Source organism: Antechinus flavipes, chromosome 3, assembly GCF_016432865.1.
Source record: "Antechinus flavipes isolate AdamAnt ecotype Samford, QLD, Australia chromosome 3, AdamAnt_v2, whole genome shotgun sequence".
NCBI lineage: Eukaryota > Metazoa > Chordata > Mammalia > Dasyuromorphia > Dasyuridae > Antechinus > Antechinus flavipes.
Window position 1 is genome coordinate 399,774,400 of NC_067400.1, and position 19,316 is coordinate 399,793,715.

A 19,316-nucleotide genomic window follows, 5' to 3' on the forward strand; every position below is an offset into this window, starting at 1 on the left:
TTGAGGATGCTGCTAATACGTGGATGAAACATTGAGGCTAGGTTAAGTCCAGTTCTCTTCTCTTCCTTCACAACTAATTTCTTCTCAGGGTTGTGACTGTAGGTTGTTGTTTTATCCTACATACACTAAAATCCTTGGGGCCCAAAAGGGCCTCTTATAAACAAAGCACAACATATGACCAAGTTTTCACAATCAGGCTGAAAACACTCTGACGACATTACCCCAATTCATCTAATGGCTTTCAAGGAAGTTTAAATTATTTTAGAATTTTTTTTTCACTTAGCAATTAGTCATAGGCTATATACTATCTAGACTATCTGGGCATTTAGTTCATATTTCATCTGATTCCCCCCCCCTCACCTGAGAAAGATATCAGGGCATAGTGATTTATCATTTATTTTAAATTGGAATGTGTGATGATTAACTAAACCAACCCCACGCATATTAGATCAATATCAAGAAGAAATTCTCTTATTTGGGATTAAACAAAAGCCACTACATTTTTTTGTATTGGGTAGGTTTTAAAATGAGTTTTTAAGGTTAACAAAAAGGAATTATTACATAAAACAATAAATTACTAATATAATTGTAATTCAATTTGTGGAATTTTTCTCTTCTCTGTTGTCTACAAACATCATTATGAATATAAATGTTTGGTAGTCAGTTATTTTTTGTTGACTCATGCTTTTACATTAAAATAATTGTCTTAATCCTAGTTATCTCATATAATAATTTTAACACCTGAATATATCAATGTGCACATCAAAGCCTTATTGGTTTCAAACTGGAAGAAACTCTAATAGAGATCATTTACTCTGACCTCTTTATTTTAGAGTTGAAGAAACTAAGTCCAAAAAATAAAATTCTTGCCCAGTAATATAATTTACTTAAAATTTTACATGTCATTTTACATGTCAAAGAATGAAAAATACAATGTAGCCTATTGATTTGCTTTAAAAAAAAAGTTACCTCTATCAGCCCAATTAGTAAAAAGGAGATGCATTTTTAGTTCAAATATGATTGCATTTCAAAAATAATAAATTAGTATAAGTCAATTATTGAATGTATTAAAGCAACCATGAAGACCAAAGTTTAACTACGTAAACAAAGTAATTTTAAGGAGATAAATCTGAAATTAGGACAATTTCTATACTAAAAACCCTTCCCAGTACCTCTTGGTCACAAATATTGTGAACGATTTCCCTAAATTAATCCAATATCAGATTACTGTTACTAAATGAACACACACATACGTGTGTGTGTGTTTGTGTGTTATATTTATATGATTGAATTTAATGATCATTATTTGATTTAAACCAAAGCAGTATTCTATGTTATGAAAAGAGTATAAGTTTCATTTCTACGTTTTCTTAACCTACTTGGTACTCTTTACCCACAGTTCTTCATCTAGTAATCTTTCCTGTAGGTTCAAATACAATATACAAACACTAATATATATACATATATCTTGAAGCTAATCAGCAAAGCTCCTAAATTCTGAGGAGAATTATTGTGTTCTATTATTTTAAAGCATAAATTAAAAATTTATATGTAAAATATTTTGTTTCTATGTTATAAACAACTTAGGAATAACAAGCAAAACCTTTTGAAATAGAGACATAATAAGGATGATTTAAGAAGGTTACCTGTAGTTTCTATTTTTGGTCTTCAATATACTTTAACAACAGCATTAATTAGGTAATTGATGCATGAAACCATAAGGTCTTGTATTAAGAATCATGTGTGGAACCCTAGGAAAGCTATTTACTAGCTCTTGAGTCAGAAGCCTTGTGTTCAAATCCTATTAGCTACTTATGATTTTGAAGTGTTTTCATTCCCCGTATCCTGTTACAATTAGACGTCCTTTAGCTTCCTTGTAGCTCTAGTTCTATCATTTTATGATTTGTCTATTTAATTCCTTAGGACCATACTGTAACAGGACATGGGATGGCTGGCTATGTTGGAATGATGTTGCTGCAGGGACCGAATCAATGCAACACTGTCCTGACTATTTTCTGGATTTTGACCCTTCTGGTAAATAAATAAATATAATGTTTATCATGCCTCTAATGCTTTGTCTATATGTATACATGTATGCTTATACCTATGAACATACTTAATAGAAAAATCTCTTTTATGAATTATCTATACTATGTGGAAGGAAAAACTGTTTCATTGTGGCTTTCATTTGTTTTTTTCATTGACAGAAAAAGTTACAAAAATATGTGACCCAAATGGAAATTGGTTTAAACACCCAGAGAGTAACAGGACCTGGACAAATTATACCCGATGTAATATCCATACTCACTTGAAAGTACAGGTATATAACACAGAGATACATTGCCATTCAGAATGAGTTTAATTATAGTAATATGTTGGTTCCTCAGTTCTATGTCCCCATTTGTGATATGTTTGCAGTCTCCTTCAACATTCTATGTCTAAGAAAAATTATTTCCATGAGTAGAACACATCTTTATTTTCAGATCTGATGGGTTTTAAATATGTATAAATATTTCTGTGAAAAGATGTATGAGAAAGACAATAAAAAGGAAATTATTTGAAGAAAGGATTTTTGAATTTTCAAGTAAGGAGATGGTCTTTCTCAAGAAATTATCGTGTATGTTCTATATAGTTAAAGAGAAAAAACAACATGTTTTTGGAATGCATTAGAATTAAGGACCATGAGATGCAAAAAAGGACTGGGTTCTTATTCTCCAATATCTTTTATTCTGGTGTTCCCAGTCAGCAAAGCCAAGAGTAAGAGTACAAATAGCAAAGAGACAAATCTAGATTCCATGTTGGCATAAATTTCCTATTACAACTGTCCAAAATTAGAATGAACTTCCTGGAGGAGAGTTGGAGTTCCCTACTTTGAAAGTCTTGAATGGCCACTTCTCAACTATATTATCATAAGGATCCCCTTCATATATGCCTTGTCCCTTCCAGGTCTTAAATTTAGTGTGATTTTATGAATATAAGATGGACTTTGCAAATTGGTTTTGAAAAGAATTGTTGTATAGATTCAAAAAGTCTATGTTTATTAGAGAGGTGGAGTTATCATTGTCAGTGGGCCATATTTATGCTCATATTCAAAGAAAAAAAAGAAAAGAAAAGAAACATATTCTACTCTCATATTTGGAAAGCCGTTGCTCCTCATCCCTGCCTCTTAGAATCCTTCATTTCTTTTAAAGTTCAGCTCACATGCTAACTGTTATCAGAAGCTTTTTCCTCTTTTTCTCCTTAAATTACTATGGATATACTTAACTTTATAATGGGATTCATAAGAATTGAGGGATTATAAGGTGATCAATTTTGTATTTTATATTGATTTAATTAATTAAATTAGAATTCTCATGCACATAACTGATATGTAGAAAATTGTATGTTACCCAAAGCATTTTAATATGAACTAAAATTTTCTTTCTGCTTTTTAAATGTTTTCCCCAAAAATTACAGACAGCATTGAATTTGTTTTATCTTACTATCATTGGACATGGATTATCAATTGCATCACTGCTGATTTCTCTTGGGATATTTTTTTATTTCAAGTAAGTAAGGGTATATGCTATTTGTACAATTGAGGGTGATGTAGTCATTTTCTGTTGAAAAATAACTGTGCTCTGCATATATTGGAAAAAATAGAAAATATATAGATATTTAGATGCTGCCAAAAAAAAAAAAGAAAATACTGCTCTTATAACATTTGAGATTCAGAATAACTCATGTGTGCTACTGATAAAATTCCTCAAGAGACCAAGAGAGATGAGAGGTAAATTAATAGCCTTTTAAATAAATTTCATTTTTGTCATCACAAGGACCCCAAGTAGTTTTTGTTGTGTATGAACTTTCAGCTATTTTAGTTTAGTTGGGTTTATTTGTTTGATTTTGAGGAGTTTTTTAGAGCTCTACTTTGCTAGAACACTTAGACTTTTAAACTATGCTGTCTTCTTAGTGCATCCCTGTACAGAGTTACCTAACAGAATTCATGGAGATTGACAGTAGCAACATATTATTTTTTATGTTTTGATGACCTTTTTGACTTTATGTTAGACAGACTTATCATTAGTCACAGTTTAAAGAAATATATGACTAAAAAACATTTATTAAGTGCTATGTTCCAAGCACTATGCAAACAAATAGAAAAACTGAAACAGTTCTCTTACTCTCAAGAAAGTTATATACTTATGGACTAAACAAGATATAAAAGGAAGCTAATTAACAAAACAGACAGAATGACTCATAAATACTAACAATATGCAACAAGGCCGAGATATCACTACGATATACAAGTAAATCAGATAATTGTGTACCAGCAGTCTAGAGGGCACAAAGAGCAAATTAAAAGATCCCTAGTAGTTTAGGAATATTTCATTTTCTCAGTTTTATCTAGAATATTCTGCTTTTCCTTCCTCTACTCCCACTGTTTTTGATCTTTTACTATCTTCAACAAATTGTATGGTGAACCAAGAGACTGGTTTTCTAGATCTGAATACCACTCACTAATAAGTGAGTACACTCAGGAGTACACTGCCATCTCTGGCACTGAGTTTTCTATCTATAAAATATGAAGCTTAGGCTAGATGATTTCTAAGTCCTTTCCAGCTACTAAATTCTATAAATCCATAAATTTTATAGCTCATAGACAGAAAAGTCCAAAGCTAAGAAATTAAATGCATGATGACTCTCTCTAAGAGGCAGCATCATACAACATAAAGAATACATACTTGCGGGACAGCTAGGTGGTGAAGTGGATAGAGAACCAGCCCTGAAGTCCTCCTGACCTAAGTTCAAATCTGGCCTCATACACTTAACACTTTCTAGCTAATGATTCTGGGCAAATCACTTAATCCCAATTGCCTCAGCAACAACAACAAAAAATATATACTTGGAATCTGACTTACTAATAGAGTAACTTTGGGGAAGTCTCTTTAATTCTGAAGTTTTAGTTTTCTTATCTGTTAAATGTAGTCAATGGAATAGATAACCTCTTTGCTACTATAAAGTTAAAAATCCTGTGATCTATAGTCAAAAGCATGTTTATTGGGGCTTTGATCAGATGATCAACTACTTCTTTGCATCTGATAATTATTGATTCATATCAATCAGTACATCAGAGGAGAGGGAAGAATTGGAATAGCCTCCATATCTTAATTACTGTGAGTAAAAGTTTGACACATTGATCCAGATAACATCTATCTACATTATTACAAATGTATTGGATAGAGGAATAAAGAAGTAGAAAAGACAAAATCTTAGACTCCATAAAAACCTCATGCAAATATATCCTGAATATTCTGTTTAAAATTTTAGGAGGCTAGGGACATGACACCAAGTTATATCAAAAAACTGAAATTGATCTTATTTTTAAGAGAAAGTAAACTATTCACTTTTAACATGGGATTTATTTCTGAATCAACTTTCTATATATAAACAACCAATAGCAAATGTTAAACATCCTAGAAAGACAAAAATAACTAAAATATATTACATATAATTAAAATAATTTGAACTTGATATATTTCAACAACTTCATAACAACAAAAAGTTAGAAACAAGATCACAGCCTTCAATTACAAATAAAAATGAAAAAAAATTTACCAGTGTTAGTCATTTGCCATAAATTACAAGTAATGCCCCAAATCTTAAAATGAAAGGAAATTCAGAATGAATATTAAGTTAGCCTCAAAATTAGGAAATTTAGTTTCAATATGACCTCTGGGAAAATCATAATATCTCTTAGTGCCTCATAAAACTAAGAGAAAGTGTTGGTCTATATTGATAAAGGAATTTCCTCAACTGGAGCTCCCCACACAAATGAAAGGATATATTTTATCACACATACTAAAAAACACATATAACACTTGTTTACAAAATCTTATGGAAAAGGCTGTAGGAAATTGTGATTATTATTGCATCAAAAATGGTGAGGCATTACAAGGACATATAAAGATGACATTGATGAAACAGCAAACAGAAAAAGATGAATAGAGCTAAAAAGGTTTTTATTACAAACTCTTTTTACCATCAGCATGCAATAACATAACATTTAGCCTGATATAGCCTGATTTGGAAATTATTAAAATATCAGTTTTTACTTACTATAGAATAGTGGAAAATGTTAATTGAATTTTAATATTCATATTAGAGTATCTTAATAGTCTCTCAATTTTAAAATTCTGTCCTAACATCCATATTATTTCAAATAGTTACATAAGAGAAATGCATTCCATTTCATTCACATATAGGAGGAAAGATAGGTAGCACATTAGATAGAGAAGAACCAAGTTAGAAGTCAGGAAGACCCAGGTTAAAATTAGGCTTCAGGCACTTAGTAGTTCTGTGACCTTGCAGAAATCAGTTAACCTGTTTACCTCAGTTTCCTCATCTATGACATGTAGATAAAGATAGCACATACTTTCCAGGATTATTATAAGAAATAAATGAGATAATTATAAAGAATTAGTATAGTATCTAGCATATTATAATCAATCAATATAAAAATTTAGTTATTATAATCTTATTGAAATTTTATCTTTTGCTTACTGCAAAAGCTAATTAATTTCTTCATAAATTTTTCCCTTTAAATAAATTGAGCTCACAAGTTTTTGTTTTTTTTTGTTTTTTGTTTTTTTCTTTGTAAATGACAATCCTCAATGTCTTTATTATCTATTTAAAAGAAATGGAAGAGGGCCCATATTCTGAATTCTTCTAAAATAATTTCCTAAACAAAATCTTTAGACAAATTCATCATGACATTTCCATTTTACTAATAATAGGACTGACTAAATCGTCTAAAATTTTCATGGGTTAGATAAGAATATAGAAATTGAAAACACTAAAGAAAATTATCTCTATACCTTTAGCTACTTTAATGTGATGCAATTGTATAAAACCTCCTCTTTATGTTGCTTTATTCTAATAAAAATGGATCTACATTTGAAAATATAAACCCTTTCCTTTTGGAAAAGCAAGAGACCTAAATATGTCAAGATGAATTTCCTTAGAATTGCAGATCTCAAACCATATACAACTTTATATTCTCCATTTGATATCATTTACATAAACCATTTCATTTTTTAAAAAATAGTTTTGGAAAAGACTTTTGGGAAAATAAGAAAAGTTTCAAGCAGGAAAATCAATTGTAGAAATCATATAGCATGAAAGAACCATTGCTTCTGAGCTTTAAATCAACTCATTCAGTCATGTTGTAAAATGACTTAACTTATCTTTGCAACCAAAAATAGAAAAAAAAAACTTTTAATATTTTCTTTAAAAAGATAACCAGAAAGATATTGTATTTATTAAACAAACAAATCCAATGTTTTCCAAAACAGATAATCCCCTAGGGGTACTTCAAAAGTCCTTTTAAAAATGTATTTGTTGATGAATTAATATCAACTTTGAAGGAACTTTATAGTTGTATCATAGAACACAGTCAACCGAATAAACACCCCAAACAATATAATTATATCACAACTTCTATGATGAGTTGTAATTTTATGCTAGTATAATAAGGATAAGCAGGATGAATCTTTGTATAGAAACCCTTGTTACAGTGGGTCTGGAGCGTTCACTTTTTTCTTGTTTAATATTTCACTTTATTTTCATATTTAATTTTATCTGAACCCTGGGGATAATCTAAGGATATATTTATATAATTCTCACTAATAAAAATTTAATGACTCAATATCAACTGAGTTTAGAGATTCCGTTTCAAGTTATTTTTAATGAACTGGAGAAATTTCTTATTCCAATAGTTGTATGTTTGATAGCTTTATATATCTGTTATCCTTATTAGATAAATCCTTACTCTACTAGGAGTAAACAAATGGGTGACCTCAAACTTTAATAGTAATTTACAATTGACATCTTTTTTTTTTAATTTCTGAGATTAGTTCCATACAATTTAGTTCACTTTTAGATAATAACTAGATAACTAAAGCTTCATCATAGGAATAGTCTTCTCTCTCTTCACAAGAAAAGGGAAGTAATAGTAGATTTATGAAGATTACAATATCTCACAGTTTTCTTTAGCTTCTGTTGAGCTGTAATAAGAAAACACTCTCCACCTTTTCTTAAAGCATCATTCTTAACTCTTTCTCCAGCCTAATTCATCTTAAAGTCCTCTTTATGTCTCTTCATAAAATAAGCTATGATAGATCTAACTATAAAGAAGTTTATTCTTACTTTTTTTCTCTGTAGGCAACATAATTTGTCTCAGATCTCCATAGATTAAAATTAAACTCATATATACCTTCTGTGATAATAGATAACTTAATAGATAATAAATAATATTAGAATAAATCACAACTGTAACTCTTAATTTTTTCCTTCTTCAAAATATAGTTAATCTCTGTAGGAGAGATTCTTTGGAATAGGTCACACTAGGAATTAACCTAGTACATAATTAGCTGAGTGAAAAAAATGGGTGAGTTAATGTTTCTTTCAAAAGGACTTTCTTGGACAAAGAAAAAATATCTTGTTTCAATATTTTCATTTAAGAACATTCATTTCAAACTAGAATACTTTTTCCTCTTTTGCCACTTGATTTATAGCTCTCTTTTGTGAAAAATATTAGATTTAATACTTCATATTATATATAAAAATCTTATCTTAAAATATGCTTCTTTTTCCTCCTTGTTTGTATTTGATGGGAGAACATCAGTATAGTTTTGTCAGTATAAGAACAATGGGTTAAGTCATAAAGAGATAGATATAAACCAAGATTCTGCCTGTAACATCAACTAATTCTGTGAATGTGCTCAAGTCGCCACTATGAGTCCCAGTGTATTCATCTATAAATTGGCAATAATTATGCATGCACTACTTTGTTATAGGGAAAGCACTTTTAAATCCCCTTCTCTCCCAAAAACCCCCCATAAAAATATGAGTTATCATAATCATTAGTTAGTGGGCACATTTGGGCAAACATATGGAAAATGATTTATAAGAGCATAATTTTTTGGTAGCGAGATCTGTTTACTTGTTTCTTCCAAAATTGTTCCTTATTCACTGCCTTGCCCAACCAGTTAACATATGAACTTGTAAACAGATAAATAACTGCAAACCTCTCCCTTCCATCAGCCTCCCCACATCTTTTTTTTTTAATTTACAAATTTGGGGAAGGGTACTTTTGAAAAATCTCAAACCAAGAGAACATCACGTTTTAAAACAAATGCAATCTTTTTAATTCTAAGTTTTCCCTGAATATGTTATGGAAAACATTATACATATCCCTTGGGGCCCAATGCTCTGTTCCAGCAAACAGGCAAAAGGCATTGAAGCCAGCAGGAGTTTTGCCAACATGAGGAATATGGATTTTGGCCCTTAAATGGGAGAATAATAAAGGTTGTGAATTAATGACATTGTCTCTGCTAATGGTTCAATTGCTCATTCTGTTTACTGCATTAAAATAATAAAAATCTTTCCATCATGATTCTGGCAGCTCTTGCTGCAGGTTTGATCTGATAGGACCTTTTAAAAGACCACAGCAATCATGCTGATGCTTTCATACAGGCATGCAAATGCAAACATGCATTTATTCATTCAAAGGGCAGTCATTAAGCAGTTATGTGGCATATATACAAAAGCACACATTCATTAAGCAATTGTATGCATTGTAGACATGCACACATACACACACACACACACACACACACACACACACACACACATACACACAGAGTTAAGATCACCAGAATAGTCATAGAACAGAGAATTATAGAATTGTAAGGGATTTTGAAAGTCATGTTATTTGATTCATCATTTTATTAATGAGAAAACTAAGATCCAGAGAGACATATTGACAAAAGCTTATAGATTTAGAGCTGGTGGGGATCTCAGAATTTATCTAACTAGTTCCCTTCATTTTGTAAGTGAGAACATTTAGTCAGTGAAAAGTTTAGTGATTTGCCCAGAGTTACACAGGCATTGTATACCAGAGCCAAGATTTTTAACCTTGGGTCTTTGACTCCAAATAAAGTGCTCTTTTTCTGTCATACTACATTGCCTTCTCAGGGACTTTCTTTGTCTAAAATCACACAAAACCTAAATAGAATCTGGGCCTTCTCACTGCAAGTATAGGGCTATTTTCATTGCTTGAATAACATTTTCTGAATTCTGTGATTCTGTGAATAAGATTTTTAAAAATGAAATAGAGAAACAAATATGTCTTTTTCTTCTTAACATCATAAATAATAGATTAAAAAAAGGAATTGATGTACTTAAGATCATTTAGTCTTCTACTTGTCTTTAAGAAATCCCAGATTATCCCCAATATATTTTTTACAATCTTGTTTGACAGCCAAAAACATTTTATTATTAGTGGGGAATAACACCTATATATCTAGAAATCTGAGATTTTCCTCAAAAGAGTTAAGCCTTTTGTTGCAATTTTTTTACTCCATAGCAAAATAAGAAATTGTTTATTTATAGGCTGTCTCTGTACAAAATTTTTGGGAACAATTTTACTATTGAATACCACTAACAAATATTTCCCAGAGGAGAGTTATAATATGTGCCACTCAAATACCTTAAATATTAGAAAAAAAATTAGTCCATTCAATAAATAAAATGATTCATTATTGAACAAATATTGAATTTTTTGAGAACTAATTCAGAATTTTTTTTAAAAAAATAAATGAGTTCTATATTAAAGTCAATTAAAAGTAAATATAAAAACTAAATATAATATCAGGAAGGATAAAGATTAGGTAAAACAGGAAGTGAAACAGAAATAACTTCTGCGTTTGTCCTGCACTAAAAGGGAAAGAACTTTATTTTTTTTCAGAATTACTTTCTAATTCTGCTTTTAAAATCCTGTATTCTCAGCCAAATTAACATTGCATTGGTATCCATTGATAATAAGGCAGCCTGGTATAGCAGCCATGGCATCAAATTTGAAGTTTTGAAGATCTGACTTCAAATTCTATCTCAGATACTTCCTGAATGACCCTGAGCAATATCCTGAATGACCCTGAGCAACATAAACTAAATAATCTCACTCCTTACATATAAATATAGATATACACATATGTGTGTATATATGAATATATCTATATGTATACACACATATCCATGTATGTATATATGTGTACCTATGTTCTATAGGTGTGTGTTTGTTTCCATATCACAGTGGCAACTAAGTGAATCAAAAAAAAATTTTGAAGCACTGTTGTCCAGATATATCACTTCATCTAACAAATCTGATTTTTTTAACCTATGTAGAATCTTACAAATATCTCTTCACCATTTATTTAGATCCCATTATGCCATCTAATATACATTTTAACTGTTCTGAGCTTTGTGACATCTATATGTTTCAAATACATTACTTTTTTACCTTCATGCAAGTAATTCCCAGAAGAGGACTAAGGACAGATCCCTGGGGCAATTGACAAGAGATACATCCTTTAAGTTTCCATTAACTCAATAATAAATGTTTTTTAAATCTGCTCTTTCAACTACTTCCAAATCTAAATCAATCTAGCCCATATATCTCTATATTGTGCACAAGAATAGTTTGAAAGATTATGCCAAATAATTTACTGACATCTAAGCATATTAAATCTACCAGACTATTCTATCAAGAGAGGAAATGAAGTGATTCTGGTATGATCTGCTATAGATTAAGTCCTGCTGGCTTTTAATAATATCTGTTTCTATTTCTAAATTTTAAAAAGCTATCATTTTAATCATGGCTTTTAGAATTTTTCTAGGAAAAAAAGTCAGACTCACTCATTGGTCTATAGTAATAATTGTTATTATATATAACCATCTCCTTATCTTTCATTATTTTTGATTTTTCAGAAATTATAGTTATATCTTAGAAAAGTTTTTAGTACCTTAGGATGTAGTTAGATAGAACATATTTTGAGTATTTTTATCATCCCTTTAACTTATCTTTCATATCAACTCACTATAACCCTGTCCTTGGCAGTGTAAAAATCATTCTCCTTGAAAGAAAAGCAGAACCAAAATAAGAATTGAATATTTCTTCCTTTTTGAAAACCATCAGCCATTATCATTATATCATCCACCTTAAGCTTTTTCCATTCTTTGATCTTTCTCTTGAACAAAAAATAGCTTGAATACTTATTGTTCATCATTTTTCTGAGTTTTTAATATTCTTGACACTATTCTGATGATAAAGTCTCACTTTTTAGTATTCTTTTTCTGACCTTGGTTCTATCCTTGATGCAATCAATAGATTGCCTTTTGTGATGCAGATTATAAACCTTCCCTGACTTCTCATTCTTTGTGATTTTTGCTATATCTCCCCCTATAAATTTTCTATAAAAATCTCATTTATTGAAAACTTTTTTTTTGTACAATCTAATATTTCACGGATAGCAATGAAGCATTTGGGCTGTTTTTTCCCCTCAAACTAAATATGACTGACTATTTTCCCCCACAATTACATATAATACTTGAGTAATATTCCTTACACCAATTTTTGTGCATGTATCATTTCTAGCAATATATTAGAAGCTACTTACACCTTCATGTCCAATATTCAAAACTATGTCTTTCTTAAATTTTATATAGTGACCTTCATCACTAGGAGAATAATAATGTTAAAGAAATGAAATTGTATAGTAAGCAGCTGTTGTTGGTTATTTAATAATGATAAGCCATCTATGACACCTCTTTTTAAAAAATCCTAAAATAAATAGATTAATTTTGTCATTGTTGTTGACTCATTAAAATATAATTTATTTCATTAAAAATAATATTTAAGCAATTCTTCTTTCCTGGTTTCTAAGCTGGGATGTAGATTCCAGAAGAACTAGCTGAGACCACAAAATACATCTTGAAGTTCTGAGACTTGATTTCAAATCTTAATTCTTCCATTGATTACTGGTGTGATTTTTACCAAATCACTTAGTATATTTGCTTCTTAGCTCATAAATAAAATTAATGGGTTGGAGTAAATAACAATTCTACAAATGGACAATGATTTAGACATAATATTTAATAGGAAGAATGTTGAGATGGTTACTTTGGGGAAGTAAAGCAGTTTTTAAAAATCCCATTTATCTACTGTAAATAAAACTCCTTATTTTCAACATAAGTGTTCTGCTATCAGTGCATCAATCTTAGAACACTATGCTCTCCTAAAAATTCAAGTTTTGGAAGCCTTAAATTGATATTGTGAGTACAAGCAAATATATTTCTTGTGGTGACATAAAAGTACACAAAACCTTAAATCACTCTATAAATTCTAGTTATTGTCATTTTTACAAATAGCATAATGGCAAATAGCAAAGAAATATCTTATCAGAAATAGAGGTTGACTACTCAGATGGGTAGTAGAAATAAAGACGATATAGATGATGTCTATATCTATCCATTTATCTACATACACACAGAGATAGAGATAGACAATCTAGAAGTTTTCTGGATAAGTAGGTATCTCTTCCAAGGAGTATCTATGGAAGATCATGAAGATAAATTATATAGGAAAAGATCATAGCACAAACAGACTTGATTATCACAGAGATAATACCCACTATTGATAAGACCTCAAATTTATTGAAGTAATATTGTATTAAAAGAGCAATTTGCTCTCATGAAATTTGCTCTGATGGGGTTTTCACATTTGACAGTCCAGGCTAAATTAAAGTAACAAACAAACAAACAAAGAAAAACAAAAAGCAAACTTATTTAATCAAGGCAATAATGGATTTTCTAAAGTGACTTTAAACTGGCTCTCTTAGTCCATACCTTAAAAAAAATTGTTTGTACCACCCACCTACTAAATGTCCATCTTGTTTTTATTATATCCAGTGAGTGTGAACTCAATTAAAGTACAGACCATTCTTCTTTTCAAGAAATTGAATTGTAAAGAGGTTCTTTGTCAAACTGATATTTTTAGAGTAAAGTCTGGCTTGAAATAATGAAAAACTAATAAATGATAAAGTGAATGAAGAACTAGCTATGGAATTAGAAAGAACTTTGTTCTAATCCTGTCTCTGACATTTAGTAGTTTTGAACCAATCATTTAATCTTTTGTTCCAGAGGAAGCAATTGGGATTAAGTGATTTGCCCAGGGTCACAAGGACAGGTAAATATCTGAGCCGAAGTTTGAACTCAGATCTTTTTGACTGCAGGTTCAATGTTCAATTCATTGTACCAGCTCCATATCCTTCCAGCTAGTTCTTTAAGGTTCCGCTTTAAAGACAAGTAGTCTATCTGTGTCAGGAAAGAGTGTATTCCCACCCAGAATTACATGCAGTGAAAATCAACTACTTTAGTAAAATGTTGAAAATATCGAATGTTAGTCATCTGTTTCTGAAGCTAGCTGTAATGCCATATTGATATCAGATACAGTAAAATCACTGAAGCATTCTATAACTTTAAGTCTGGCATTATTTTACCACAGTTTCAACTAACTTCAATTGATTTGTCCAAAAGAATACTTTAATAGGACCAGTTAAATAACGGTTTTGCCACTACATCCATCAAAATAGCCAAAGGATTCATTTAGTCAAAGTCTTTGACCTAGACAGTTTTATGAAAAGATGGATCCAAAAAACATAACATGGAAGCAATCCAGACCCACAGACCACATTTTCTATTCTGTGGCTATGCTAAGACATAGAACAAAATTATTAAATTTAAAGAGAGCAAAAAGATTTTTTTCTTTAAACATTCTCACGGAATATGTACACAATTCTCCTTAACATTTTGACTCAAATTAAGGGCATCTGAGGATTTAAGAAATTAAATACAAGTTTCAGAGGAGGTTAAATTAGTTGCAGGTTGAAACCTTTTACAAATATATTTTAAGCTTTGGTTTAGACAAATCAGTGTTTACCACAATCACTTAATTTAATTTAGTCTGTACCAGTCTACTGATATGTGTTAATGAATGTACTCATTAGGAAACAATAGGCATTGCTAGACAATCTGAGCCATTTGTACAAATAGTAATTGATACAAACCATATGACAGATGACAGCTACCCATCTGTTTAGGATCTTCTGGGATATAGTAATACTTGAAGACAGGGATTAAAATAGGATAAAGCAATAGATTGACAGACAAGATACTGGATCTTTAATTACATAATATGAATTGGACCAATTTGACAATTACTCAATTTGTTAAATCAAAATGTAATAGCCAAACTGGAGGATTTAGGCATTATATTATAAACTTGGGTTTTTCTATCCCCAAGTATCATCAATAAAAATGAAAGTAACTCAATGGTTACTTGAACTTTCAATTTTACCTTGTGCAGATGCAATCAGTCAATGAACAAGTATTTATTAATCTCCAACTCTGTGCACACTATTTGCTTAGAAGTTGAAAATACAAGTACAAACAGGTATATTTCATATTTATATAAATATCCACATAAAACATAACGTTAGACACACATAGTTAACTATGCTTTATATTTTTATTTGAGCTATATATGCATAAATATACAAAGAAGTCATATATAAGATAGTTTGGGAGCAAGGGCCTATTGTTAATAAAATAATCTGTGTCCCTCATGTAGATGTAGACTGAATGCAAGACAAGTTAAATGAAATTCATGGCATATGTGTGTCATACTGGTCAATTAGATAGATAGTTGATAGATATAGATTATAGAAGAATAAATGTATGTTTCCATTTACAGTAGCCTATTCATAAAATAGTTTGCAATTTTCATAAATATATATATATATACATATATACATATATACTGAATGCAAGGCAAATAAATCTTAGGGGAAAGTCTCTTAATAAAACTTTATCATAATTGTCTATCATAAAATTATAGATTACACAAAATTTCATTAAAGTGTATAAGCAATTCTAAAGTAATTTGACAAGATCATATAGTATGATTGAAATTTTGCTTATGTGTGGCTTTTACTTGCTTCCTTATAATATATGTTGTGAGAAACAGAAGAAATTGTAGGTCTTACATACTCTAAACCTCTCAACTTACAATGTAGAAGGAGATCAAGGTCCTTAAGGTGATGCGACTTGCTGATCATTGCAAAGCTGGTATTTAAACTCAGGTCCCAGCTTCAAGCCAATCATGCTGTCCACTACATCATAATACTTCTAAATGGCTAAATAAAACAAAAAACAGAAGTGATCAGATCATTGCTATGTTAGTGTTTGGGCACTACATGGAACCCAAAAGTCTTCTTCTTCACAGTCATATAATGAATAAGAAAATCTTTTTTTTTTTTTTTGCATAAGACCCTATATTAAATTTCCCAAATGTCATTTCACTTAATCACTTATAACAGGAAATTTTTAAAAGGCAATGCATTTAAATACTTACTAAGTCTGTTTTAACAGCATCTGTGATTGGGATTTTGGTATTTTTGCCTATATATTCAAAATGAAGCAGCAGAAAATCTTATATTTCCATTCTCACTTGTGAGTCATTAACACAGATTTTTTTAAAGGAGGGAACTTCTTTTGTTGTTTTTCAATCATGTTCAACTTTTTATGAATCCATTTGCAATTCTCTTAACAAAGATATTGGAGTGTTTTGCTATTTCATTCTTAAAAGCTCATTTTATGGATGAAGAAACTAAAGCACACAGGGTTAAATGACTTGTCCAGAGTCATATGGCTAATAAGGGTATGAGGCCAGATTTGAAATCAGGAAGATGAATCTTCTTGACTCCAGACACTGTATTCTATCCTCTCTGCTACCTATCTACCCAAGGAGCTTCTACCTGTCATAAAAATAAAAATATTCACCAATACTCTGCAACAAATAATAAAAACTGCCAGTAGGATTCCTTTTTAGGACAGACAGTGTAGATAAGTAGATAGAGGTCTGGTCTCCAAGTCAGGGAGATTAAGTTCTGCTTTTGACACTTGACTGTGTGATCTTAGAGATGTCTAAAGAGCGAGCAAACACATACTAAACCAAAAGTATATATGTGTGAGTGTGTGTGTGTGCGTGTGTATTTATTTATTTATAAGAAAAATTGGATATTATCTCAAAGGGGAAACATTAAAATTAAGGAAGACTGGGAAAGACTTCTTGCAAAAGGTGAAACTTTAGCTGAGACTTGAAGGAAGCCAGGGAAGCCAGGCGGCAAAGATGAAGAAGATAAATGCTATAAGCATGATGGACAGATGGTTAATCTATCTGGAGTCAGTGGGTGGAGTATTTTGTATAAGAAACAGAAAAGAAGCCAGGCTCACTGGAACACAAAGTATATGGAAACTAGTGAGGTATAAGACAGGCAAAGTAGGAAAAGGCCAAGTTCTGAGGGATTTTGAAAACCAAACAGAGTTTATATTTACTCCTAGAGATAATAGAAAATCACTAGAGTTTATTAATCATGGATATGCTTTTTGTTATTTTGAAATAATCTTGTCTTTTAAATTTTAGGGTTTTCATTACATTTTAATCAAACAATATTAAAAGTTTTTACACCTGGGTTTTTTTGTTTGTTTCTTTTGTTAGAACAAAACAGAATTTCAAATTTTCACTTTTATTTGTCTTATTAACATGTGCTGGAAGAATATATAGTATGGTGGAAAGAATATACAAATCAGGAGATATGAGTTCAAAATCTGATTCTGATCTTGACTACTTATGTGTTATTTAAATATCATTTGGGCAAGAATCATTTAAATCTGTGGGTATAAATTTCTCATTTATAAAATATGAGGGTTGGGTAAAAGGATCGCTAAAGTTTCTTTATAGTCCAAATCCAATATCAGTCATTTTGAATGAAAGTAATTACTATTTTTTTTTAAGCAAAGTGTTAACACCTAATAGTGATCATTCCCTTATAGGGTAAAATGAATAACTAATTTAGGTATTCAAATCAAAAAATATATCATTATAAATGAACACACAGCTGAGATATATACATATACATATATAGAGAGATAGAGAAAGAGAGGGAGAAAGAGGGAAGAAGAAGGAAAGAGAGAGGGAAATGGAAGGATGGAGGGAAAGGGAGAGAGAAGAAGAGAGGCAGAGGCAGAGAGATTTACTTCCAACAATCTGTGATCTCAATGATCTTTGATCCCTTCTCCAATGATTCAGCAAACCTATCTGTGCCTTCCTATTCTGTGCTACTCTGGACATTCTTCTACCATAAGGAGTAGAAGCTTTATTTAACATAGACATAAAATTACTGTATTGGTCTGAAAACAAAATTGAAGTAAAAATACTAATTTGAAAATTGGCTATCAAAATATCCAGCATAGGCAAGTAGCTTAAAGAAGTGTATTATTACTTTGTAATACAAAATTTAATTCAAATGATCTTGTATTTATTGAAATCAGTTAGAGTATGCATTATAGAGGTCAGCACCTTTATAACATAATGATATAAAGATATGTATGATACTATAAAGCATGATATGTTATCACCTTTAGGGTACATATATTAATGGCTTCTATTTGGTATTACTATAATTCTTGGCTCAGTCTGGATTGAGCTAAAATATACCTTTGGGTTTTCTTTAATGAAAATATTTGCTAAACAAATTAATTCAGAATTTGGGGGTAACTATATATTTATGAAAAATCTAAATATTTTTATACCCTGGCATCATTTTTTCATATAAACAGTATGTCAAATTGGAAATAAATTTTTCTTTATAATATGCAGATACTTATTTAAAAGGATTTCTTGGACAGAGGAAGAGAGAAAAATAATTTGGCCCAAGACATATCACTTATCCTAAATTTTAAGTTAAAGAGAGGCCTAAATTACCGAGATTTAAGTCATCTTAATTATTAAAATAAACCAGTGTGAAGGTAAATTAAATCTAATTAACTGTACAACAAATAAATATTAATCTAAATAATATATTCATATAACAAAGTATTCTGAAATAAATTGTCATTTGCCTCTCATAGCATCATTATGGAGATAATAGAGTCTGTGAGATGAAAAGAGAAGAGGATTGTGTTGGGATTCAGAAGAATTAGATTTAAGTCCATAGTTCAGCCATTGACTTATTATGAACCTTTAGTTAAATTATTATACATTCTAGGGTGTAAAAATTAGGGGCTTTACTAATATTTCCATTTTACAGATAAGGAAGCTAGGTTCTCATAGAGATTGTGATATATCCAAGTTCTCACAACTAGAAAATGGTATAGTTTTTTTTTTTCCTAAACTCATGTAGTTTGACCACAGGTTCAAGAAATTTTTGATCATGTCCCAATTATTAAATACCAAAGTAATAAAGAATTATTCCATAAGAGTTTTTTTTTATTTTACCTGGATGATATAAATTTCAAGGAATTATTGCGTGAAGTCAACAAGCATTTATTAAATATCTACTATGTTCCAGGAACTCTGACAGAAAATGTAAGACTAA

General features: G+C 30.4%; 1 protein-coding gene across 1 annotated transcript in view; it reads left to right on the forward strand.

The window, feature by feature from the left end:
* CALCRL (calcitonin receptor like receptor) overlaps positions 1-19,316 on the forward strand; it is a 120,767-nt gene that overhangs the window by 75,228 nt on the left and 26,223 nt on the right. Inside the window, exons 6-8 of the mRNA XM_051986058.1 lie at positions 1,924-2,034; positions 2,208-2,320; positions 3,457-3,548. Coding sequence (XP_051842018.1) covers positions 1,924-2,034; positions 2,208-2,320; positions 3,457-3,548 — 316 coding nt within the window. The remainder of the gene's footprint in view (positions 1-1,923; positions 2,035-2,207; positions 2,321-3,456; positions 3,549-19,316) is intronic.